Source organism: Schistocerca nitens, chromosome 4 (genome assembly GCF_023898315.1).
Source record: "Schistocerca nitens isolate TAMUIC-IGC-003100 chromosome 4, iqSchNite1.1, whole genome shotgun sequence".
NCBI classification, from domain to species: Eukaryota; Metazoa; Arthropoda; class Insecta; order Orthoptera; family Acrididae; genus Schistocerca; species Schistocerca nitens.
This window is the reverse complement of record NC_064617.1, coordinates 716,038,240-716,065,787: the sequence shown is the minus strand read 5'-3', so window position 1 is coordinate 716,065,787 and position 27,548 is coordinate 716,038,240. Positions and strand designations below refer to the sequence as shown.

At 40.6% G+C, this 27,548-nt stretch overlaps 1 protein-coding gene across 1 annotated transcript in view; it reads left to right on the top strand.

The window, feature by feature from the left end:
- LOC126252782 (glutamine-dependent NAD(+) synthetase) overlaps positions 1-25,463 on the top strand; it is a 223,538-nt gene extending 198,075 nt beyond the window's left edge. Inside the window, exons 14-16 of the mRNA XM_049953713.1 lie at positions 3,556-3,732; positions 14,716-14,881; positions 24,728-25,463. Coding sequence (XP_049809670.1) covers positions 3,556-3,732; positions 14,716-14,881; positions 24,728-24,858 — 474 coding nt within the window. The 3' untranslated portion in view covers positions 24,859-25,463. The remainder of the gene's footprint in view (positions 1-3,555; positions 3,733-14,715; positions 14,882-24,727) is intronic.
- Positions 25,464-27,548: the final 2,085 nt, after the last annotated feature.

Here is a 27,548-nt window from a genome sequence, read left to right as displayed (position 1 = left end):
GTATGTGATGTATTCTATATTTGTGGCATTGTGATCGTGTAAGTGTATTGAGTGCTTCTAGGTCTGTGTTACTCCATTTCACTACTCCAAATGAGTAGGTCAATATTGGTATGGCATAAGTATTTATAGCTTTTGTCTTGTTTCTTGCTGTCAGTTCTGTTTTCAGTATTTTTGTTAGTCTTTGTCTATATTTTTCTTTTAGTTCTTCTTTAATATTTGTATTATCTATTCCTATTTTTTGCCTGTATCCTAGATATTTATAGGCATCCGTTTTTTCCATCGCTTCTATGCAGTCGCTGTGGTTATCCAATATGTAATCTTCTTGTTTAGTGTGTTTTCCCTTGACTATGCTATTTTTCTTACATTTGTCTGTTCCAAAAGCCATACTTATATCATTGCTGAATCCTTCTGTTATCTTTAGTAATTGGTTGAGTTGTTGATTGGTTGCTGCCAGTAGTTTTAGATCATCCATGTATAGCAAATGTGTGATTTTGTGTGGGTATGTTCCAGTAATATTTTATCCATAATTTGTATTGTTTAGCATGTTGGATAGTGGGTTCAGAGCAAGGCAGAACCAGAAAGGACTTAATGAGTCTCCTTGGTATATTCCACGCTTAATCTGTATTGGCTGTGATGTGATATTATTAGAGTTTGTTTGGATATTAAGTGTGGTTTTCCAGTTTTTCATAACTATGTTTAGGAACTGCATCAATTTAGGATCTACTTTGTATATTTCCAATATCTGTAGTAACCATGAGTGGGGTACACTATCAAAAGCTTTTTGGTAATCAATGTATGCGTAGTGTAGTGACCTTTGTTTAGTTTTAGCTTGATATGTCACCTCTGCATCTATTATCAGTTGCTCTTTACATCCTCGTGCTCCTTTGCAACAGCCTTTTTGTTCTTCATTTATAATTTTGTTCTGTGTTGTATGTGTCATTAATTTCTGTGTAATGACTGAAGTTAATATTTTGTAGATTGTTGGTAGGCATGTTATGGGGCGATATTTAGCTGGGTTTGCTGTGTCTGCTTGATCTTTAGGTTTCAGATAGGTTATTCCATGTGTAAGTGTATCAGGGAATGTGTATGGGTCTGCAATGTAACTGTTAAATAATTTAGTTAGATGTGAATGTGTTGAGGTGAACTTCTTTAGCCAGAAATTTGCTATTTTATCATTTCCAGGGGCTTTCCAATTGTGCGTAGAATTAATTGCTCGGGTGACTTCATGTTGCAAAATTATCACTTCAGGCATTTGTGGTATCATCTTGTATGAGTCTGTTTCTGCTTGTATCCACCGTGCATGCCTGTTATGTTGTACCGGGTTTGACCATATGTTGCTCCAGAAGTGTTCCATGTCTGTTACGTTTGGTGGATTGTCTATTTTAATGTGTGTGTTATCTATTGTCTGGTAAAATTTCTTTTGGTTTGTGTTGAATGTTTGGTTTTGTTTCCTTCTATTTTCACTTTTTTTGTATCTTCTAAGTCGTTTCGCCAAAGCTTGTAATTTTTGCTTCTTTTCATCTAATTGCTCTATTGCTTCTTGTTGTGAGATTTTACCTAACCTTTTTCGTTTTTTGTCTGATATTTCATTTCTTATAAATTGTGTTAACTGTCCGATGTCTTTTCTCAGTTTTTCTATTCTGATCTGTAGCCTGTGTTGCCATGCTGGTTTTGTGGGTTTCTTCTGTGTGTTGGCTGGTTCTGATATCTGCCTAGTGTGTATATTTAGTGTAGTGAGTGCTCCTACATAAACCAGTAGTTGTAACTCTTCCATAGTTGTGTATTCATTTATTTTGTTGTGTATGATTGTGTTGATAGTTTTTATTGTTGTTTCGACTTGTGGGCTATTTGGTGGTCTATGCAAGAATGGTCTAATGTCTGTATTTGTGTCTTTGTATTCTATATATGTCAGCTGAAATTTTTCTTCTATATCTAACATGTGTGTCACTTCGTGTTCTATTTGTGCTTGTGCTGGTGGCTGTCTTAAAATTTCATTTTCCTCTGATTGTTTAATTGATGCGTGTTGTTCTTTGTTTGTTTGCTCTGGGATGTTTGAGTCCATTACTGTATTTTCTTCTTCTTATGATTGCACATTATTTTGTTCCAGTATTTGTTGTACTTGTTGTTTGATGTTTTCTAATTCTGACTGGGGTATCCTGTTATTTTTTATTATTACACGAATCTGATCAGCTAGACGTTGTTCTGTTAAAAATTTTAATTCTGGGTATCTGGTAATAAATGTTGTGTATACTTGTGATCTGTATCCAGTTGTGTTGGTTCCTAGGTTTGTTGCTTGGTAATAACAGAACATGAGGTGTCGATTAACTTCATCTGACCATCTCATCCTCTGTCTTTGTTTTCCTTCTAGGGTGGTTGCAGGAAGCATATCCTGCACAACACCTCTATTTGGATTTAAATCATTTTCCAGTTGGCTAGCAGTGTCATTACCATTGTGGGCGGGCATAGGGTTCAAGCGCCGTCCCCGACCATGACGGCGCTTGTCCGAGGCTTCTTTAGTTCTGTCCTGAACCAAGTAATCACACTAAAAGGGGGGTTAGCCCTATTAATGGTTTGTTCTTTTCGTCGCCTTTTACGACTGGCAGAACATACCGGAGGCCTATTCTTTTCCCGGGCCTCCACGGGGTTTATTATTATTATTATTATTATTATTACCTTCACTATTTTGTACAATGGTATAACTTTCCAAAAGGCCACAAAGACCGGAGATAGTAATCATCCAATGTTGCTGTAGTCCTTAATTACTTTCAAGAGACGGCAACATTTACTCAATCTTTTGTTGAATCATTATCAGCCATTCACTACCATTCATGATCTGACATCATACCCAATGGCTTCCCACCCTGTGATAGCAGGGGTAACACTGCTGTGCATCACCAAGACACTGGAAGAATGGGACTTCTCCACATCTCCACCACACTCGACAATGGTCATCCGTGGTGATACAGGCTCATAATTCATTGCTGAACACAATGCAGTGCCATTCATCACCAGTCCATGCTACCTGGCCACAGGACCAAGCCACAATTAGTGTTATGTCGTTAATGGCAGCCTGCATACAGGATGATAATTTCCTTGTCTGGATGCAGCTAGTCTCCGGCCAAGGGTGTGGGAGGATACAAAATGTTGCAGGTAGTCTTTTACTTGTTCTTGGATGGCAGGTACAGATGTGAAGGTGTAATGATGTGCTTGGTTCACAGTACCGTGATTCTCCCTTCTCTTGGTCTCAGCCAGAACCTTGATGACAGATTTACCTGCCCTCATCATTAACACACTCTTCTAGTCATTCTACCTCTCAAGGATAATTGATAATTGTGTCATTTAATTACGAACTGATGTGTGTATATGTACGATGTTACATTGACATTCATCCATGTCTTGTGGGTGCTTTACTTTTATTGCCGGACAGTGTGTTTTGTAAGAAAGAATGCTGAACGTAAGTTTGACATAAGTTTTATCACTGCTGTAATAAGTAAGCAAATGAGTGTCCTCTATTGTCAGTTTGTCATTCCCCATTTTTTTCTTCCTTCCTTTCAGGTGGCAAATAAAGTTAAGCACTTTTTCCGATGTTATGCAATCAATAGACACAAGATGACTGTACTCACACCAGCATGCCATGCAGAAAGTTACAGTCCAGATGACAACCGTTTTGACCATCGACCATTTTTATACAATGTTAACTGGTCATGGCAGTTCATTGCTATTGATGAGCAGGTGGGTAACTTTAATGTACCAAAATACAAATAGCATTTAGAGAAGGTAATTGCCAGAGACCGGATTATATGCATTTGCATATTTGGCTCCTTTTCACCGGTTATTGCCTATTTTAACTAAACACTAGTGACTATGCATATTTTTGCTCTATGTTTACAGTATTTAAAAATTTAGACTAGCTGTCTCTAGCTCAATCTAGTTTTGATGTCACACAGATTGACCACAACCTAGAACTCTGTGTAATCGCTAACAGATACCACAGCCTAGTGAAATCATTACAGAAGAGGAACAGGAACGGGCAGACAGAGTCAATGCTCCTGCATCCATGCCCTCAGTTAGTCCCCTCCGCTGTCATACTGTACGCGTCAGCAACTATTAAATTAAATTACGCAAGCCTTTAGTAACACGTCCATTGTCCCAGTTTAGTTTACTGTTCACTTATACACAGCTGAATGTGTTTATGATGTGTAGTGTGTAACGTGTTGTGCGGCATGCCGCCCAAAAAAAAGAAATGTCATTTCTTGGATAGCTGACCATCCTGGAACATTTACATATGACGGAATTGTTTTATATTGTCGAGTTTGCGAGAAAAGTTTTCATGCAAAAACAAGTTTCAAATAGACCAGCATGTCAAGACAAGTCCTCATATCGCAGGAATGCAGAAGAAAGGACCACGACAACACCTTCTGAAGACAGCAAGTTGCAGTTGCAGGGAATTGTCCTGAGGTAACCAAAAAAGGCGGTTTAACATGGATCTATGTATAGCATTCACTGCAAGCAGTAGTCCTCTTCACAAACATATAAACCATATCCTCAAGGCTTTCTGTACAAATATTGGTTAAATCAAAATACATCAGATGAATGGACATTGCGTTAAAATTACATAATGACAATTTACATAAATGTTCTGGAAGAAATACGCAATGAACTCGAGGATAGCATTATCTGGATTTCACTTGATGAAACTACAGACACTTGTGGCCGTTACATTGCAAATTTAATTGTTGGTGCTTTAAAAGAAGAGCCTTCTTCTTCCTATTTAGCGACCTGCAAAGAACTTGAAAAAATAAATCATCCTACGATCACCAGATTTGTGAATGAGTGTATTAGAAAAATATTTCCAGAATCTTCTGCAGATCAAAGGGTGTTTGTGTTTATTTCAGATGCTGCTCCCTGTACGATCCAAGCAGGAATAGCCCTCAGAGTATTTTATCCCAATTTGATTCATGTGACATGCTTTGCTCATGGAGTACGTTGCCTTGCTGAAGTACAGTCCACATTCGTGAATGTAAATAAATTGATTTCATCCACAAAGTAAGTTTCTAAAGGCTCCTGCGTGCATCAAGACCTACAAAGAAAAACTACCAAATCTGCCTTTACATCACGAACTAGTGGTAACTCGTTGGGGTACATGGATCGAAGTTGTGTTGTTTTACAATGAACATTTTGAGGCCATTAAAGAGGTAGTAAATGACTTCGATAGTGCAGGGGCTTTGGCAGTTTGCCATACAAGGAAGCTTTGAATGATTATGGTATTAAAAAAGACATTGCTGTGATTAGCACTCATTTTTCCCTTATACATGCAAGTATTAAAAAGCTTGAAACTCGAGGTTTGGCGTTGATTGAATCTATTCAGTTAATGAATAAAATTATTCTAGTGAGCTCCTCATTACTGGAGGTATTCCCAAGAAAACTTGAAGAAAAGTTTAAAAACATATTAAACAATAGCCTTGGCTTTTGAACCCTTGTTGATGTACCTCAGTTGATGTAGAATCCTCCTCTTCTGCTTATAAAAATGTTTTGAGTGATTATGTCTTCAATCTTACTACCGAATGTTTGGATCAATACTTGGTTGTTTATGTTTACAATAGCAGAAAAATGTAATATAAGCTGTAAATGATGCTTTGGTCCAATAGTGTTAGTTAAAAGTTAATGCTGTTCAAAAACATTCATGATTTTGTTTTGGTTTTTAAATAAAATATTAGAGTTTTTAAGCATGCCCCTTTGTGTGTGAAATACCTCAAAGTTGGTCCTGTACATATCAATTGTTTCATCCCCAGGGGGTCCACAACCATTTTGTGGATACATGCATGGCGAGCATGGACCCCGAGCTAGTGCAGCTCTTTCCTTTCCAGGCTGCAAACCTTCCTTTTCCACATCCTTCCCCATCCCCCCCCTCCTCCGTGTCTTCCCTTCCCCTCGCCCCCCCTTCCCCCGTCCCCCCTCCTTGGGAGAATGTTTCGTGCCTACATCCAGAGACGGATGCTTGTAACTGTAAGACAGTCTCTCTTCTTAGCTTTCTATGCTGGAAAGTCTCTGTCCTTCCTTTGTCCTTCTCTTTTCCTTGCCTCTTCTCTTTACCCTCTTCTCCGATGCAGCATTTGAGACATCTCTTCTTTCCTTTCCTTTTCTTTGTTCCTCCCTTCCCTTTTTTTTTTCCTCCCCCCCTCTCCCTGTGCATGTCTGAAGGCTGACCCACGCGTAGCCGGTGACGGGGTAACACGTAATTCCCCACCCCGGGTAGAGAGGGAGGACTCGTATGTACCCCCTGGTAACGGCCAGGCCCAGGGAGGGGTGATTACCCGAGCTGGAACCTTCCGAATGTGCCGATTGGTCCCTCCGTCCGTTTCTCGGGAGGTGTGACCTGAGATGTGAACAATCACCTAAGGCGGGAGGGCCCCCACAAGGAAGGAGCGTGCCATCTGAGATGCTGATAATCATGGGGAATACTTCCGCAATGGTTTCCTCTACATCTACAATGTCTGCTCACAAACGAAAGTTAAATGAGTCTCAGCCATTGACAGTTCTTCCATCAGTGCCCCAGTTCCTTGTTTCTCGGTCGGACGAAGGTCAAGACTTCTCCACAGTCAACCCTTTCATTATCCAGAAGGGTGTCGACGCAATTGCAGGTCCTGTAAAGTCTTATTCCTGATTACAAAATGGCACCTTGTTGTTAGAAACAGTCAGTGCCCTCCAGGCACGAAAATTGCTGCGAACGTCACTGCTACACACTTTCCCTGTCCGGGTGGAAGCGCACTGCATTTTAAATTCATCACGGGGGGTGGTTTATACACACTCCCTCGATGGATTGTCCGAAGAGGAAATTGAAAACTACCTGTCGACCAGGGTGTAACAGCTATTCATAGAGTCATGAAAACGGTTGACAAGGACTTGCTTCCAACTCGTACTATCTTCTTCACATTTGACAGAGTTCAACTACCATCGAACATTAAAGTGGGCTATGAGATAACTTCAGTTTGCCCTTACATCCCCAACACTATGTGTTGCTATCGGTGTCAGTGGTTCAATCATACCAGCCAGTCGTGTTCCAATCTGGCCAAATGCGTTGTGTGGCAAGGATACCCATGAGGTGGTGCTTGTCCACCTCCATCCCCTCGTTGCATCAACTGTATGGGTGACTATGCTGCTTCCTCTAGAGATTGCCCCATTTTCAAAGATGAACAGCTTATTCAGGAAATCAGAGTGAAGTAAAAGGTGTCTACATTTGCTGCTCATAAGTTATCCGCCAGTTGAAAGCCCACTGTGCCTCCAGCAGGTACGTATAGCACTGTCCTTGCATCTCCTCGGCCTACTAAGGAGGCAGCCACGCAGACTTGTGATCTCACCTTAAGTGCCACGGTCGTCAGATCGGCCAACGCAAAGATAGCCCGTTCAACCTCCCCACTATCACCTGCTTACTCTACAGCTCACCCTTCATTGGCTTCTGCTAAACAGACATCGTGACTTCCAAAAAGGAGCCTACTTGTGAAGATTTTTTACGTACCTCAGCAACACAACCATTGATTCCTCCCTCATCTCAATGTCCTGTTTCCAAGAAGGCTGATAAGAAACCAAGTACCTCTCCTTCTCTGCCACGGCCTGGCGGTAACCCCCCTCGGCCTTCTCCCATGTCGCCAAGGTGCACTGCTGGCGGCCGATCTACTGGCTGATCGCTGGTGGCAGGGGCTGCCCCCGAACAACCTATGGATCAGGATCTTCTGCCTTTGGCCGGATGCCGTTCCATGCTGTTGGCTGCCAGCTCTCAGCCGTCGTTGAGTTGAAAGCAACAGTGGTGAAATTCTTCCCTTTGCTGTCCACCCTATGTCAATTATCCATTGGAATATTCACAGCATTAGAGCCAATCGGGATGAATTGTTGATCCTCTTACGATCCTACTCGCCAGTCATCTTCTGTCTTCAGGAAACAAAGCTGTGTCCCCATCATCGCTTTGTTTCCCTCATTTTCAGTCAGTCTGATTTGATCTCCACTCTGTTGATGGCACTCCAGCACATGGGGGACTTACGATTCTTCTCCATGATACTGTCCATTATCACGCAATCCCCTTGAACAGTTCATTCCAAGCTGTTGCTGTCAGTCTTTCCCTTTCTGGATACACCTTCTCTCTTTGTACCATATACATTCCATCATCCATACCAATGGCAAGAGATGATCTCCTTGGTCAGCTCCCACCCCCCTTATTTGCGGGTTGGGGACTTCAATGCCCACCACCCGCTTTGGGGATCTCCGCGTCCTTGTCAGCGAGGCTCCCTATTGATTGATCCAAGTGGATCTTCTTTGCCTCAAAACTGGGGAACCTACATTTTTGTCTGCCTCCACGCTGAATTTCTCTCATTTGGACCTTTTGGTCGGTACTGTTCAGCTAGCTCGGCACTTTGAATGGTTCGCTCTTGCTGATACACACTCAAATGACCATTTTCCATGTTTCCTTAGATTGCAGCCACAACTGCCATCTACGCGCCCGAGATTCTGGAAGTTTGCCCATGCCGATTGGACACTTTTTTCGTCTCTAGAGACATTCGATGACCGTCACTTTCCTAATGTCGACAATCGGCTCACTCACGTTGCAGAAGTTATTCTTACAGCCGCAGAATGTTCAATACCTTGTACCTCCGATTTGCCCCGGCGCACCCCAGTTCCTTGGTGGAACGAGGTGTGCCGTGACGCGATACATGAGCAGTGACGTGCTCTCCGCGTTTTCTGCCACCATCCTACTTTGGCCAACTGTATCCGCTATAAGCAGATACATGCGCGATGCCGTAGCATCATCCGCGATAGCAAGAAGGCACGCTGGGACTTCTTTACTGGCTCTTTTAACACCTTTCTTCACTCCCTCCTCAGAAGTTTGGAGTCACATTCGACGGTTATCTGGTGCGCCTAGTTTCTCCCCGATCTCTGGGCACACTGTCGTGCATGATACCTTAGTGGATCCCGTCACAATTTCTAACTCATTGGGTCAACACTTTGCTGAGATTTCGAGCTCTTCAAATTACCCGCCAGCCTTTCTCCCAAAGAAACGAGCAGCGAAAGTGCAACCTCTTGCTTTCTCCTCTCCCAATAGCGAAAGCTATAATACTGTATTCTCCATGTGGGAACTCCAACACGCACTCTCTTCTTCTCACTCTTTCGCCCCAGGACTGGATGATGTCCATGTCCAAATGTTGCTGCATTTATCATATCATAGTCTGTGTTACCTCCTTCGCCTTTATAATCAAATTTGGATCTACAGTGCTTTTCCCAGAAGATGGCAGGAAGCTATCGTCGTTCTTGTTCTGAAACCTGGAAAGGACAAACATCTCCCCTCTAGCTATTGCCCCATTTCTCTTGAGATTCGTGTATGTAAGGTTTTGGAGCGTATGGTGAATTGCCGTTTAGCCTGGTGGCTGGAGTCCCAAAGCCTTTTAACGCCTGCCCTATGCGGTTTCTGAAAGCGTCGTACTGCAGTTGACCACCTTGTTGCTCTCTCCACTGACGTCATCAACAATTTTCTCAGGAAACCCCTAACGGTAGCAATATTTTTTGATCTGGAGAGAGCATACAATACCTGTTGGAGGACAGGCATCCCACGCACACTGTTCTCCTGGAGCTTTCGAGGTCGGCTGCCCCTTTTTATTCATGAATTTATGGCTGAGCGCTCATTTAAAGTGCGGGTGAACACTACTCTCTCCCGTACTTTCTCCCAAGAAAACGGGGTACCCCAGGGCTACATGCTAAGTGTTGTACTGTTTGCCATTGCCATAAATCCAATTATGGATTGTCTCCTTCCCGATGTCTCAGGCTCCCTCTTTGTTGATGATTTTGCGATCTACTACAGGCCTCAACGGACCAGCCTTCTTGAACAATGTCTTCAAGGTCGTCTCAGTCGCCTCCTCTCTTGGAGCATCGAAACCGGCTTCCGCTTTTCTCCCAGTAAGACCGTTTGTGTCAATTTTTGGTGTTGTACAGAGTTTCTTCCGCCTTCCCTACATCTAGGCCCTGTCAACCTACCATTCATGGACCTAGCTAAATTTTTGGGACTTATGTTTGACAGAAAACTGTGCTGATCCTCCCACGTTTCCTATCTTTCAGCTCGCTGCCTGCAACCCGTCAACGTCCTCCGTGTTCTGAATGGTACCTTGTGGGGAGCAGACCGAGTGGTCCTTCTCTGCCTAAATCGCGCCTTAGTGCGCTCGAGATTGGACTATGGAAGCATAGTTTACTCCTCTGCTTGGCCGTCTATTCTTCGGCGTCTTGACTCTGTCCACCACCGTGTATTGCATTTAGCGTCTGGAGCTTTTTACACCAGCCCTGTGGACAGCCATTATGCTGAGACCACTTACCCTCCGTTGTCCAATCGGCGAGCTGTCCTTCTGAGTCATTATGTTAGCCATTTGTCTTCCAAGCCTGCTAATCTGGCCCATGACCTTTTTTTCAACGCCTCTTCAGATTTAGGATCTGCAGACCGCCCTTCCTCTCTACTACCACCAGGAGTCCACATCCATCAACTGCTACGTTCCGTTTCCTTCCACTTTCCTAAAACTTTCTTGACAACTGGGGGTACAGCACTACCTCGGCTCCGTCCCCGGACCTGCCTGCTCCGTGTCCTTTGTCAGCTTCCCAAGGATGGTACCCCTTCTCTCGTTTATTGTCGGGCATTCGCTGCTCTATGCACACAAATGAAGGATGCCACATTTATTTACACTGATGGCTCAAAAACATCATTTGGTGTTGGGAGTGCCTATATTGTTGGCTACACCCCTAATCGATTTCGGTTTCCCAACCAGTGTTCAGTTTTTACTGCGGAGCTTTACACTGTTCTCCAGGCTGTCCAATACATCTGTCGCCATCAGCGAATACAGTGTGTTATATGCTCAGATTCGCTCAGCTGTCTCCTCAGTCTCCAAGCTCTCTACCCTGTCCACCCCCTGGTCCACCGGATTGAGGACTGCCTCCAGTTGCTCCACTTGGGGGGGGGGGGGGGGGGCGTCTCAGTTGCGTTCCTGGATCCCAGGACATGTTGGTATTCGGGGAAACGAGGTGGCCGATATAGCGGCCAAGGCTGCAGTCTCTCTTCCTCAACCTGCTGTTCACATGGGTTCCTTCGCCGATCTACAGAGTGTTTTATGTCGTCGTGTTGCTCCTTCATGGCATGCACATTGGTCTACACTTCCCAATAATAAATTTTGGGACGTGAAAGCTCTTCCCTGTGCTTGGACCTCTTCCTCCCGAACTCATCGTCGGGAGGAGGTGATTTTAACTAGACTCTGTATAGGGCACTGTCTTTTAGCCATTGACATCTTTTAAGTGGTGGTCGTCCCCCACTTTGTCCCCATTGCTCTCAACTGTGGATGGTGAGACACCTTTTACTTGACAGCAGCAAAGAAGGAACAATTCTTGAAATATGGTATGTGTTCCCTTTTGCAAATTTTTAGAAAATAATCTCAGAAAGGCCCCCTTCCTAAGCTCCACCAGAAAGTATTCAAAAAATGACATCAGCATTCTAAATATACTGAGTTTTTGCTTGGCACGTGCTCTTCTTGTAATTGATATACACTGGTTCGACTTCGAGATTAAATACACGCAGTAACTACCATGTTTTTTTATTATTTGATTTTGCATATTTTGATGCTTTTCAAGCAGTTTTTAAAAGCATTTTTCATGAATAATTGCATGCTTATTTTAAAGTTTTTATAATGTATGTGATCTGGTCTCTAGTAATGACAGTAGTGTGACCCAATTAATGACTTTGTGAATGCTTCAATGTATCTATCTACAGGAATGTTCCCTCATTCCAAATGCAGAACTTTGACTAACATTCATTACTTTCTGTCACTTGACTGAGTCAGAATCCAAACTTTATTTAGAAGAATGAAATTTATTATGTGTTCAAATTGTATTATTTTAGTGATTACATTGATTATTTGATGTTCAATAAATATTATTATTATTATTATTATTATTATTATTATTATTATTATTATTAGTGGTAGTAGTAGTAGTAGTAGTAGTAGTGTCTTAGGCAGCCAAACTCCACTTTTCCATTGATGAGTGACAGGAAGTACATACTGAGATTGAGAGATTCGTCACAAGGTTTACCATTTCATGGCACACAATCGTTTCATAATATAGGTGGGTGGAGAGGAAGGGGTGTTGGGCTAGTAGGATAGAAGACGTCAGGACCAGAAAGAAAACATGTTTGTGCAATAGTCCTGCCTTCACACAAAATTAATGCAGGGTGGTGCATGAAAAACTGGCCATGACTACAGACTGCTCGCCAATTATGCATGAATTGTACTTTTGCAAGTAAATGGTCATTAGATTGATATTGGCCAATAGTGCTGAACAAAGGTTCTTACTTAAATAATACATTGTATTAGCAGACCCTTGAGTACTTTAGACTGAAGAAGTTGCTACAGTGGATCACGATGAATGTTGACAAACAGTGATATGACAAGCTGTCTGTAAATCTCTTTTTCAGTAAGACTCTGCATTACAAAAACATGCTAAAGTAAGCCATGACAAGAATGTTCTTGTCCCTTGTGGGCAATATACAGATTGTGTAATTTGCCTCCACCAAATATTAGCATATGATGAGTTATCAAAAAACTATACATTTTAACTATACATTATTCATTTCTTTGATTTTAGGCTGCGGAATAGATGCAAAAAAGTGGATATTATGGGTATGTATCTAGGAATGAACAGTAAACAACTGACATTGAATGGAAGTGGGATGTAATTTTTTTCATAGAAAAATTGCGTTGGAAAACTACAGACACATATGTAATTTTCTATGAAAAAAGCAGTTACTGCATCTCTGATTTTGCCATTTGCAGTATCAATTTACAAAGGAGCCTCAGATTCAGAAAGTAGTTTTGAATAATTCCTGCAGTCAGTGTTTTATTTATATTGCCTAAGTCGAATTTTGAGTAACAAGTCATAGTGTACACACCTGTTTAAGGAGTTGGGTATTCTGACTACTGCTTCGCAGTATATCTATTCCCTCGTGAAGTTTGTTGTAAATAATCCACTGCATTTCAAGAGGAACTATGAAGTACACAGTTACAATACCAGGAGGAAAAATAGCATTCATTACCTCACATTAAGGTTGTCTTTAGCACAAAAAGGGGTGCACAGTGCTGAAACTAAAATTTTTGGTCACTTACACAGTGATATACAATGCGTTAACAGACAGCAAAGTAAATTAAGAAAAAGAAAAACTGAAAAAATTTCACCTTGACAACTCCTCTGATTCTGTAGAAAATTGCTATTATTATAATGTGTAAAAGATGGTGGGGTAGGAATTGCCATCTCGCATCTGTCTATTTAATAATAATAATAAAGCAAAACAACTTATAAATGTTCTGCCTGTAGCCATATTTACAAATTAATTTGGGATGTCTATAAAATTCCTTGTACCACAATATTACGATGTCTTGTGCAACTGGTCTATCTAACAACTATTTAACTGACTGTCATCACTGGTGTGCTCCAGAAATATATAGTATAGAGTGAAACCACTTGGGTTCCTCAGTGCCTGGTAGCAACCTGAACGTAAGACACCCATCACAGATAGCAGGATTAGGTGATAATGACTCGGTGCTTAAGGCAGCATGTAGTGGAGTTGACTGCAGAAGTCAAAAGTTTTGTGATGGTCTTGTTGAAAGGAACAAGAGCTATAATCAGAGTGTGGTAGGGAATCCTGTGTTTGTGCCTTGATGCTGAAAATGTGTTTAGCAGTAGACAATTAGTGAATTGGTCAAAAATAACCACCCATAGTATTGAGCAGGACCTCTTGTTCTCTCCACCTCCCTATCTGCTGATCTACACTGTATCTTAGTACAAGTGCTTTCAGAGAAAGGGGGTAGCTTTCTTTCACTATATAAATAGGATTAAATCTCCAGTTTATTGAAATTTTTTCAAAAGATGTTTGTTTTCACAGTTCTCAGAATATAACAAAATTCAAGTTCCTACTGATAATAACATGAACTTTTCATTATTGCAATAGTCAGCTGAGAAAGTGAGTAGTTGCAAGACTTCCTCATCTCTAGGTTGTGGATGTGGCTCAGCCATTTCTTTCCCAAATTCTTTCACTCGGTAGTACTACACCAGCAAGGTATGAATGAAAGCTTCTGTGTCTAGTTATTTGCCATATTAATCATAAGGAAGTGTGATTAACTCATTCAAACCCATTGTTTGGCAGCTTTTTAGTATTATTTGGTGGTCTAGGACTATTGTTTAGTTGGATTAACTGCATAAGTAGATTGTATTCAAAGAATAGATGCACAATTTCACTGATTCAGTGTGAGAACATCACAGAAGACATTAATAAAACCCATTGGAGGTTGCTGCGAGAGATCACAGTGCAGTTAGTCAGAACTTCCACAAACATATATCTTTCATAATGAACATGACTGTGCACTTCAGACCTCGGAGGTATACTCAGAATCTGTCTTGCTGCTTACCATTTGAAATTATAAAAGAGAGGGGAGAAATTAATTCTGGTAACTCATGTGCTCTCCACTGCAAACCATACACTGTAAATGCTGGACAAGAGTTCTATCAGATTAATCGTATCTGTGTTGCAGTAATAGCTCAGTTGGTAAGAACAGTAAAAGGCGAGGTTCTGATTTAGTTAGTCTAACATACAGTTGTTTTTTATATCTGTAAATTTCATGTATCAAAAGAATCATAAAAATGTTTCAGCTCGTGACTCTGAAGGCCTCAACAGATGATTCTTGGGAGCACAGCAAGGGTAAACTGGTTTCAGATAGCACTTCAAGAACACTTACAGAAGAAGGTGCTAGTAAGGGAACATCTCCAAAGGTGTCCAACAGGTCAAGAGCTTCTGGGCTAAATAAAATGATGTCAGGTATGTTTATCAGCTGTTCGTCTTTGCTACAGTTGAACTAGAATACATTTGTTAACCTGAACTAAAAGGTGCCAATCTAATTTCAGTGTGACACAAGATCTACTCTAGTTCTTGCTCATCCAGTGAATGCTAGTTTTCAGCTCTCTACACAGCTAGAACAACTTAATGTTGGACTTGTGTGACTAGTGTAATTCATTCAGTATCCATTTGAATCTGTCTACTGTATTAAATTTCGGTCTTCCTCTACTATGTTGATGTCAAAAGCACACTCAGATCCAAATCTGATGAGGTAACGTGCAGTGCTGAAAGTACATTTTTCATACACCAAGATCTAGCCAGAACAGAGCTCAGTCCTGGTCATTTCTGCTATTTATTCAGACATTGAATTTTCCAGAATATACAAATATTACAAACATAAGATATTTCAAGAAGTTCCCAGAAATGATAAATACTTAATAACAGATAATTTCTGGTGGTTTTGCACACATCATGCCAGCCAGCTACGCTAACCCCTATACTATACTGCGTGCAGCAGAGTTAGTGACATTGCTCCCTCCTCCTGGAGATACAGCAACCTCCCATTTGAGAAGTTCTCATTGGAGCAGACTGCAGCACCCTGGGTCTAGATCTTGTCAGTGGTCCTCTGTATGGTAGTACTGGTGGGATTCCCTTGTTCTAGTTGTGCTGTTATGTCACCTTCACTATGAGTGTCAAAGCTTCATAATTGTTGAGTGGGTCTTCAGTTTCCTTGAACCTCCCATTGTCGATCTGTGCCTCAGGACTGTAGTAGGGATGGATATAGAGGATGTCTCCACTTTTCTCTTCTTGATTAAGGGTCATAATCCTAGCCTTGATAATTGATGACAAAGGATACAGTGCAGCCCAAAGTAGTGCTTTAATAACTTTCTGCATAGTCTCACTTTTTATATAGGTGGAAAAATCCTTACTACATCTCCTGGTCTGTTTCTTGGCGCGATAATGCTCTTGGTCTCCCTCCTGCGTCCTTAAGCAAGCAGGCTGTCTTGCTTCTAAAGTCTTGGTGATAAGGTGTTTCACATAGTAATCTTGACTATTGCCTGATTGACATGGGAAGAGTGTATCCCTTGTCATTTTACCTTCATGACCGTAGAGCAGAAAGAATGGTGTGAAGCCTGTAGTGGCTTCTTGTGTTGTATTTGAATGTTGTGACTAGCAGTATTGTATCCCAATCTGTTTGACATCGACGTACATTGAGAGCACGCCAGCCAGTATCTTAGTAAAGCATTCTGTGAAGCCACTTCTGTATTTGTGGTAAGCAGTTGTTATGTGGGATATGTCGCAGTGGGAATTACCTCTTAACACTCTGGACTGGAAAAGTTTTCCACAGTCAGAGATCATCACATGGGATGTTCTGTTGCACTTCAAACTGATGTCTTCTACAAGGAACTTTGCAGTTTCCAGAACTTCAGCAATCAGCAAAATTTTGATGATAGCATAGTGTGTGAGGTACTCAGTGCAGACTGTTATCTATCAATTCCTGTTTGTCAACTTCGTAAACCTACCCAAGAAGTTAATTCCATCTCAGTGGAAGTGCGCTTCTGCAGGCACAATTGGCACCAGATGCCCTGGGGATAACTATGGCATGTGCATCTATCTGTTCAGCTGCATTGTCATTTAATACAGCAATGACAAAGATTGCATCCCTGTTGCTGTGTTTCACCAAAGAATTCCTTGTGTTTGCATCAATTTTTGTATATCACTTTGATGTCATATTCCTGAAGTCTCAGTGCCCATCTCACCAGTTGACCTAATGGATCCTTCAGTCAAGTTAGCCAGCATAGAGAATGGTGGTCTGTCACACTATGAATAGTTTGCCAAATAAATATGGCCGGAACATATTGATAGCTGAAACAATTGCAAGGCTCTGTTTCTCAGCTGGAGAGGAATTACTCTCTGAGTTGTAAGCATAAGCTATCACTTTCTTAGCACCTTTCTGAATTTGTGCCAGAGCTGCACCTATTCCGTAACAGCTCGCATCAGTGTGAAGTTTTGTTTTGTCATTCTCATAATACAGTACTAGGACTGGAGATGGTGATAGTGCCTCCATAAGGACATGTAAAGATATTTCTTGCACTTAATTGCTGAAAATTTGGTATTTCCCTGCAGTAGTCCTTGCAAGGGATGTACCTTGATACAGAAGTCCTTTATGAGTCAGGGGTAATATGCGCACATTCTGAGAACTTCTCACATCAACACGCATGTGCCAAGTAGACAGGAGATCGGTGACTGCTCTTATTTTCTCTGGTTTGGGGTGGATTCCATTGCTGTTAACTAAGTACCCCAAGATCTTTATTTCTCAGGCAATGATAAGGCATTTTTCTGCATTCAGGTGGAGGCCCAAAGGCTGAACACATTTCATCATGGTTGTCAGGTAGCTTAGATGTTCTTCAAATGTCTTTGAAAGAATGAAAATGTCATCCAGATAGCAAATATACATTGTCCATTTAAGTTTTGAAGCACATTGTCCCTCACATGTTCTAAGATGGCTGGAGCATCACACAGTCCAAACAGCATGACTTTGAACTCACAGAGGCCATCAGGAGTTATATGGTGGTTTTTTTCCCGGTGAGCCTCATCAATCATGATTTTCCAGTAGCCTTTCTGCATGTTCGTTATTGAGAAGTACTTCGCTCTTTTCAAGCAGTCTGAGGTCTCATTAGTGTACAGCAATGAGTAGACATCTTTGTAGTTTTGTTCAGTCATAGATAGTTGACTGAGAAATGCAGTGTACTGTTTTCTTCAAAATAACCACAGGAGGGAACGAACGAGACTCTTGAGTTTCATGATGCCATCTTGCAGCATATTCTCTGCTGCTTCCTGGATTGTCTAGCATTCAGCCAGTGACAGCCTATACGAACCTTGGCTAGTTGATGAATGATCCCCAGTCTTGATACAGTGATTTATCATTGGCCACTTGCTCTTTATTTTCTCCTCTCCAGATTCGTAAGCATCCAATAACTGACACAGAATGGCTATCACTTGTCGAGGTCATTACTCAGTTAGGCTAAATCCTATTGACAGTTCCATAGCAGCTTTCCCCCCTTTCATTATCTGTAGTTGTAGCAGAACACTATTGTTTGTCGCTGGCACTAAGCTGCCCTTCCTGGACTGGCTCAGTTGTCCCTAAGCACTTACCTTTAGGGATGAGTTCTGGTTGCTTATGACAATTAATGATCTATAATTTTGGGTAATCATCCTCAGTGTGTTCATCATCATCATTTCATCATCATTGACTCGCAAGTCGCCGAAGTGGCGTCAACTAAAAGGGACTTGCAATACGGCAGCTGAACTTCCCCGCATGGGGCCTCCCGGCCAACAATGCCGTACAATCATTTCATTTTTTCATCCTCAGTGCTTATTATTGTCACTGGCATGTAGATTTCTTTTGTGAGTTATAGCTACTTTTTGCTGTTGACAAAAGCCTCATAGTTTAAATGAGCATCTTAAATGGTGAGTGGAACTCCTCTCCTTGCCGATGGCAGTAACGTCTTCAAAGACAAGCAACTGCCTGGAGGAGTCTTTGTTTTCTTGTTGGTAGAACTTCATCAATCTGAAGTTGTGTTCTTCCACACACTATGGCTGCTTGTGATGCATGCAACAAGTTCCATCTGACACTAACATGACTACATTCTGTTAAGACAACAAATTTGAAGGGTTGTGTTCTGTCATTGATAGTTATTATTGTAATACATGTTCCTGTCAGCTGGACGTATTTCTGCATTTGTGATTTTCAACACAATTGGTTTTGGATCATGTAGCATAAATCATATTTAGTCGACTAGCAGCGACACAGGTTGGCCATGGCTGATGATGATAGAGAGATTTCCTGACAACTTGGTGGCTATTGAGCATGGAGGACTTCGATCTTGGCAGTCTCGCCTCCATAGATGGTTACCTCACTTAGTTTTCCTCAAGTCAACAGCTAGGTGAGTGGCTACTACATTGTATGACAGCAGAAAATGGTTGCAGCATGATATTGTCCTGGGTATGAATATTGACTTCATCCCACAGGTCGACTATAATCATCTTCATTTGACTTGAAAGATAGTTGTTGTGTGATAGCATAGCAGTCGTCAAAAACTGGCCTTCTTCCTGTGCAGAAACATACAACATGTTTCTTTGGCCTCCCAGATTGTCTGCTCTTCTACATGGCATTATATTTGGTACAGGAGTTGATTGTACCATCAGTGCTGAATTGTCATGAGGCGTAAGTCTGAGTTGGCCAATATATTCTTCCTGCAGCATTTGTCTGGTGGCAGAGGTTGGTGTTTTGGATCAGTACACATCTTCTTCAACATTCTATATTACCTCCTGATGTATCAGATAGTATTTCATGCCTGCTATCTCTTGCTTACTTTATCCAACAGTACTGTTTGCATAAAATGTGTGTCTCTTCTCTCACTGCCTACTGTATGAGAGAGGCAATGTTGTGATGGTCTTTCACAGCTGCTGTAGGGACCACATTCAGGAGTCAGACATACTTCTTTCCCCCGATTCTTTCTCTGTTGCATTTCCTCAATGCTTCATCACCACTTGAATTCCTCCGTTGTTTTGAAGAAGAATGTAGTGTGTCTTGTGAGACTCTTTTCTTCCAGTATAAGATTTTATCAACTATGGTCATATTTGGATTCACAATGTGGCATAGGGCCAAAACATTCTGTATGTAGGACTGTTTTTCCACATGACGTTACACCCTGTTCTTCAGTTGATCTTCTGCCAAGTGGACTTGCTGCTGATTGTTGCCAAACTTTTTCTTCAATGCAGGCTGGAATTTATCCCAACTATCCAGCTTCTCTTTGTTGTTTTCGTACCACTGTTGGGTTGTGCCATCCAAGTAAAAGTACACATTTACCAAACATTTCAAGTCATCCCATCTGTTATTTATAGTTTGTAGGTTGAATCTTTTCATCCATGTTGTTGAATCTTGACCTGGGTCTCCAGAAGACACTGATGGATGCCTGATGTGCAGTTGGCTTAGTGCTGGCTTGGAATCCATTGGACTCATGAATATACAGACCTTGAGAATGAGTTACTGCTTGTATTCTGGTTCCTGTCCATGTGAGTAACAGTTTTCATATTGTCTAATTAAAGCCATGGTTATGTGGATGTTTTGAAGTGCTCAACATCTACTCCAAGGATGTCACATCAAAACCACAATCAAGTCCAAATCTGGAAGCAGGGTTGTCAATGAAATACAACCCTTAGTGTTTGAATGCCAATGTACTGCCAGTACAGAACTCAACTCCTGGACAAAGGGTGCTGCTATTTATACAGATATCGAGTATTCCTGAACGTATAAACATAAGATACTTCAAATAGGCGATCTGCAATATGCCATCTGGTGATAGATACCACTTAACCACACTGCATGCACCACTTCTCACAGCACAATTTTTACTCCCCACAGCCCCTTTCATTGCCAATTTGACTATTCCTGGATGCTTCAAGGTGTGTGTGTGTGTGTGTGTGTGTGTGTGTGTGTGTGTGTGTGTGTTCACATTTGGAACACGGTACAGCTGTAGTTCTGCTTTGCATGGCATATAGTCTTCAGTAGGTTTCAGATGGTATTTAGTACCAGATGTCTATGGATAGGTCATACAATTACTGTAACTTATATGCTGGGGATTTGAGAGCATGGAGCTGACACACAATAGTGTCCAGATGTGTTCCATCATGTTCAGTCCAGGTGCATTAGGTGCCCAATGCATCAATGTGAGCTCACTGTCATGCTCCTCAAACCATTCTGGGCTGGTGACACAGACAGTGTCATTCTGGAAGATGCCGTCACCTTCGGGAAAGGCATTAAGCATGAAGGGATGAAAGAGGTCTGCTTATATTCTTTCCTTATCATCTTACATGCCCACATCGCTGTCAGATGGATAGCGGTGATAATGTATGTGTGTGTTATGTATTTGCTGCTGCAGATGGGCATGTGCTTTATTACTAGGCTTTCAGTAAAATAGGGCGAAAAAACAACATACATTATTGAGCAGCAGTGTGTATTTGCAAGCTGCAAAGCACCCATATACAAAACAAAATTGTTGGTATATACAGGGTGACCATAATTAAAGTGCCCGTTTAAAAACACTGCTCAGAAAGATGTCAAATTTGAATACCATATTATTGATGCAGGGGGAAGAGCTGTGGTATGAAAAAAATTAATGAAACTTTAGCAATAGATGGCACTGTAAGTGTCTTAATGTCAATTGGGTTGGCTACAAATGACAGATGAATTGCAATACAATGGCTATGGCTTGTCTAAAAAGTTTGTTTTGTGCATTCTTACCTTTGTTATTTACCGAGTTTCTGTATTTTGATAATACAAGGACAAATAAATAAAAAGAAATTTTTACATTAATTTTTATCTTCACTGCCTTTTTGTTTAGTTAGCCTCTCATCTGTGGTATCACTATTATAAATCATTATAGTCATCATTCTAACAGGGCAGGTGCAAAATTTACATCTTTGTTGTGCCAAATATTTTTCTTTCCGGGGTTGTGGTTTGATGTGAGAATGTTGTGTCTCTTGCTCCCAACCATATTGTCTGCCTGCCACTACCTCACTGGCTGTGTAGAATTGGCAGCTGACACATCCCCTATCATTCCCGTCATACCTCCTGATGAGTGTTGACAACATTGTTGCATGAAACACTGAATACACCAATAGCTCCAGTCTAAACTTTTACTATTTTCTGCAGAAATGTATGCTATTGATGAGTACTTGTCCAATTTTAAAGTTGGTTCAGTTCAAAGTACAAATTGATTCAGGCAACCTGCAGTTTCAATATGGTAGACATTCATAAAAAGCCAAAGTACACAGTGTAGCTTCCCATGGTTGGCAGGACGGCAGAATTTGCTGGCTGCACAGCACCCTCCCTCCGCACACTCACCATAGTTCAGTTTATCAGCCAAGCTGGTGTCGCTGTTTCCCCTCCAACCATTCCGTAGTGCTGTGCTCCAGCAACAGGGAAACAAGGGCAGCAGGTATCTACAGTGGAGCAGGACAAATGTAACAACAGCAACAAATATGTAAATAAAATATCAAAATCACAATTCACTACAATTCTCAAACTTTCGCTCATCCCACAATCAAAATAAGCTGTCTGTAGTATCTCCGCAGTGGATATTTCCACCATAGTTAATTCTCGTGGTAACCATTGCTGTCAGTGTAATGAGATTTTTATTTTCTAGACAATTAATTCTGGATTAATTTTCTTGTTTCATCTGAATGTCACAATCTTGTACTAATGCTGGTAACGTTTTTCCCTGGTATTCTAGGATGTGAACAGTGATTGTATTTCCTTGTGCAATCCCCTTGGTAAATCATTACAGTTGCTCAGAACCAAATAAAATATTGACTGGGGTTCAGAATTAAGTAATGGATTTTGAGGGACAACATTTTCGCCTTTGAATGTTACCTCTATTTAAAAAGTGGCATAAATATATGTATACTGTATCTACTCATCAGTGAGAACTTTTATTAAAAACCTGTTCATATACAACAAAAATATGTAAGTTGATCGATTTAATGCCATTTCCTACTTTGTTTCACAAAATTGTCAATTTTAAAACAGATTATTAGATTGTTGTATTGGCTAAGTCATAGTTTCTCGACTAGTGCTGTGAGTCAAGTGTCACATGATTGTTCAAGCAAGATGGATACTGTATCAAGTGCTTTGGTGTATCAGGAATCTTGAGGCTATTCGAATGCAGGTATTTTTTGCTAAGCCCTAAATTTGTACAAATCATCAGTGGCCAAAATCCCATCTGAAAATGTAAGATGACCCCTATAATCATTCATTAAACAATGTTAATCTCAGCAGCAATAGTGTAATCCGTGAATATGAGAGAGCCCTATATTTTTTGAATGACTAAATTTGGGAAAAAACCTCATCTTACAATTGGATAAATATGGTAATTGTCCTGTGGCCAAAAACAACATAAAAAGCAAAATGACATTGGTTTATATTTTTTGTATAACTGGCACAAGAGGTGTTTGTTATGCTGTCCACCTTTTTTGCCACCAGGTTGAAATTGAGAAACCATAAGCATATTCCACAACATGCAGTATGTCTCGGAGTCATGTTCAAAATGTGTTGTGCATTTCAGCTGCCTTCGTAATTGGAGCACTTATCTTTCAGATAACCCCACATACAGAAGTCACACTGATTAAAACCAGGTGATGTAGACAGCTAGGCTGTTGGGAAATGACAGCTGATAATTGTAACATTCCCATAGTGCCTCTGCAGCAGCCGCTTCACTGGCTGTGCATTGTGCAGAGGAGTGCCATCTACTATAAAAATGATCCTACCCACACATTCACACTGTTGAAGAGTTGGAATGAAGTTGGTGTGCAGAAAGTCTCATAGGGTTTACCAGTGACTGTACAGATAACAGGATCTGCAGAACTCATCTCCTCAAAAAATATGGCCATATGTCCTGCTGGCAGGTCAGCAGGGAGCAACTACTGAACATGGTGGTTTTGTATGGATAGCAGTGTAGAGTGTTCCGAAGGATTTTATGCACAGTGCTTGCAGGCATGTCCACTGTTCAGACAATTCCACATGCGCTGCACACCACTGCTCAACCCCTCTTGCAATGCTGTGGCTACACCTTCAAGAGACATCAGATCAACTGCTTTCCTCCCTCTGCCACACTGCACTTCAAAAGAACCTATCTTTTTCGAATTTTCTAATTATTTTCTACAGACCCGTAGCAGAAATTGGACAAGTGCCTTCTTTCATGCCCTTGAGTGTCCATAACTTTTGCTGGGATATTGGCACATCATCGTTCTTTTAAAAGACCTCTCGCATGCTAACTGAGAAATAGCCGTGTGCCGCACACTTGTTGGTGTTCATATTTTCTCATTCTGCAGTGTTTTGAAACTGGAACTTCAATTATGGGCATTCTGTACATGGAAAGAAATGGAAGTCATACATTATAGTTATTTTTGCACATCTAAATTCGTCACCTTTTGCATCACACTTGTCAGTAGGCTTTGGTCATGAAAGTGTTAGAAAATTTCATTTTACCACTTTTTATTCCTTAACCCCTTAACCCTGTATAGCAAAATATTTGAACGACAAAGTAACCATAGTTCAGAAACATTGCATAGTTGATTATTAACAGTAAAGTCAGTCTTATGGAACATCAACTTTCATAAATATTACAACAGAAGGAGAAATAAACTAGATTCCATGTTAGTGAGGCACAGAAAGGAGTGAAGTAACCGGAAAACTTGACTAATCTGTTTCAACAGAATAAACATTTTCATCTGATTTTGGCTGTTCTCTATAAATATCCCATGGAAGTTTTGTATCTGTTCTCAGTATGATTATTTCCATTCAATCAATTTAACATTCCAGAATGAGACGAGGTACTGGCGGAAGTAAAGCTGAGAGTACTGGGCGTGAGTCGTGCTTCGGTAGCTCAGTTGTAAGAGCACTTGCCCGTGAAAGGCAAAGGTCCCGAGTTCGAGTCTTGGTCGGGCACACTGTTTTAATCTGCCAGGAAGTTTCAATTTAACATTACTTGATCAATTCAGTTACATGTTTCAAGAGTTACTGAATGTAAATAGTTATTACTGTTAAAGTATAATAGCTGCTACCCCACATCCAAAAAATTGATAACATTAGAATGCATCTATTTTTCTGGTGATTTCCTCTGATGTACTTATAAAGGAGATACAAAAAATCCAAAATATTTTGCACATACATGTATCATCTTGTTGTGTGCATGAATTGGGACTTAAATCCTTTCCTCTCCATCTGTAGCTAGTTCTAGACTAATGTGTTTTCTGTATTTCCAGATTCTCACATTGGAGTTGTGGTGCCTAATTCACCTGTAATCAGTGTTACCATGTCAGGAAACACATGTGCCAGTCGTATGTTCAGACCAATTGTCAACTCACCTTCTGATGTTGAACTGAAAGCAATTTGAATACTGATCAAAAATATCAAAGTACAGCACATAAAACGCTACATGGTTAACAGTGTGATGCACTATGTTTGCTCTCCTGGTGGGTCCAGTCGACTCCCATAGCTGAAGAATTTACATAAATCATAATTTAGTTGTAATGCAGAGTCATTATGATGATCATAACAGAATCATTGGGATAAGTGTTGAACATACTTTCTGATAGCTATTAGCACAGTTAACTGTGATTCTGTAATGCAATGTGATAGCCCAGTAAATGCTCAAACCATTCCCTAATAATTTTATTGTTTCACTATACTGTGATTTTTTAAACAAAAGTCTTAGAGAAGTAGACGTTAGCCAGTATAAATGTTGCCAGTGTGATACATCATTGTTAATGTTTTGTGACCAAAGATGTAACTTCATATTTGTACATACATACATACATAACATACATACATATCTGGATGAGAGTGGCTTTAAAATTGACTGATGAATATTTTACTTACATCACAGCATAAGGTTGTCAGTATGTATCAGTAATAATAGCTGATATGCATTATAGAGGATTAGACATTTTCTTTGTATTGCATTTAAGAAACTGTATATTATTATTTTTCTAGTTCTGCTGTATTTTATGAATGTTATTTACACTCAAATTAAATTGAATTGATAATGATAAAATTTCTTCTTGTGAATATCATTGATTTGTTTCCTCTCTTAGATTCATTTTCCTTGCAGTTGTTTCTTGAAAATGTCATTTAAATCATGGTAGAAAAAAATTTTGTTGCCATGGGGCAAAATAAATGCACTGCCTATTAAACTATATTTTACACAAAAGAAGATGCAGCTGCTGAGAAGTTTTGGGTGGTGTAAATTGCACAATTATAATAATCAGAAATGTCCACAGGGATCATTGAAAAGTGATGTGAATATTCAGTGTTTAGTGAAATTGTATTAATTGACTACATAATTAATCTCATTTTAATATTATATTAAAACTAAAGTTAGCTATAGCAAATTACAAATGTAATTTGACAGAAAAGAAGCATGCATAAAGGAGTAGTTTGGTGTTGGAATAGATTTATTTTTGTTATTAGTGCCAATATTTCCAGAATAGCAGTAATTAAAAACATTTTCCCAGTGTGATTGATGAACAGTAAATATACTGGGTGTATATGACCCGGGACAACCGAGAGATCTGGGAATTTTTTAGAATTCCAGGAATTTTTCATCATTTTAGTTTTCAGTTAAATTTAGGCAACTTTGACTGGTAAGAACCAATACTCAAACAAAGGATATTACAGTATCTCACTACAGCAATAAAACATGAATGAGAGAAAAAAATGAAAATAAAACTTATGGTGCAAAGGAAATGTGCCACATACAACAAAAAAACACAGTGCTCATATATGCGTCTGCCAACAACAAAATGTGTCAAAGGCTTTAGAAAGATGAAGCAGTGCTTAATAACAACAAATTGCCTACGATGAACGTGATGTCACATCTGTTTACATAGATTAACTTGAGCAGTTGGGAGCGAGCTCATGCATATGCGCAGTTGAGAATTACCTTCTGCTTCTGGTTACAGAAGTGCGGCAGTTAGCTGCATAAGCAGTAGCAGCAAGCAGCCAGATGCTACCGGGACTGGTGCACCTAAGATTCAGATTCATGCATGTGCAACAGGCCTGGATCTAGGGGGCGGGGGCAAACTGAGGTATCTGCCCCGGACGGCAATTTCGGGGGATGGGGGGGCAAATTACTATTCTTGAGGAAAGAAACCTTGTTTCGTAAAGCGCCTAGCATCATTGGTCTATCGATTATTCGTATGATTTTGAAACACATCCCTGTTGGTTTTTGAACACATTCTAAGTTGATTTCTGAATGAATCGTGAGTTGATTTTTGAATACATGCATAGTATATGTGGTGTATCTGCCAGGGGAATCCCCATTGCATCTAGAAATAAACTTTCCTGCAGACAAAATGGGACGGAGCTATACGAGCTGAGTGGAATGAAGCCGAACGCGTGAATGCCAATAACTGTTTATGTGGTTGATTGGGTTTGCGAATGGTCAGCATTGTTGTAATTACTAGTGAAATCGAAACTTCCTGACAGATTAAAACTGGCGGAAGTAAAGCTGTGAGGACAGGGCGTGAGTTGTGCTTGGGTAGCTCAGATGGTAGAGCACTTGCCCATGAAAAGCAAAGGTCCCGAGTTAGAGTCTCAGTCTGGCACACAGTTTTAATCTGCCAGGAAGTTTCATATCAGCGCACACTCCACTGTAAAGTGAAAATCTCATTCTGGAAACTAGCGAAATCAATAGATTCAGACTACCAGAATGGAAATAAATGACTAATAGGAATAACAGGCAAAAAATACTGCTTATTATCTTCTCATCCAAGAAAATGAAATTTTAACAGAAAATTTTTGGCCAGACCACTACACTAGTAAGGGCCAGTTGTACAGTCCACTGCTAGCAGCCGCTAGAGTTCTATTCTGGGAGAAGTGCAGAAAATGCATTGTACAAAAATGTAATAACACCTAACCAGAGAATAAACGCAGGATAACTAAACCGGTGATTGTAGCAGGATTAGTGAAGTATTGCCCTGGTTCGGCAATATCATAGATCCAGGGCTGATGCACAAAGCAGTATGAGTTGCAGTGGGGAAGTGGGTAGTCTCCATGAGACCTGTATTTACGTTCAGTGATTTT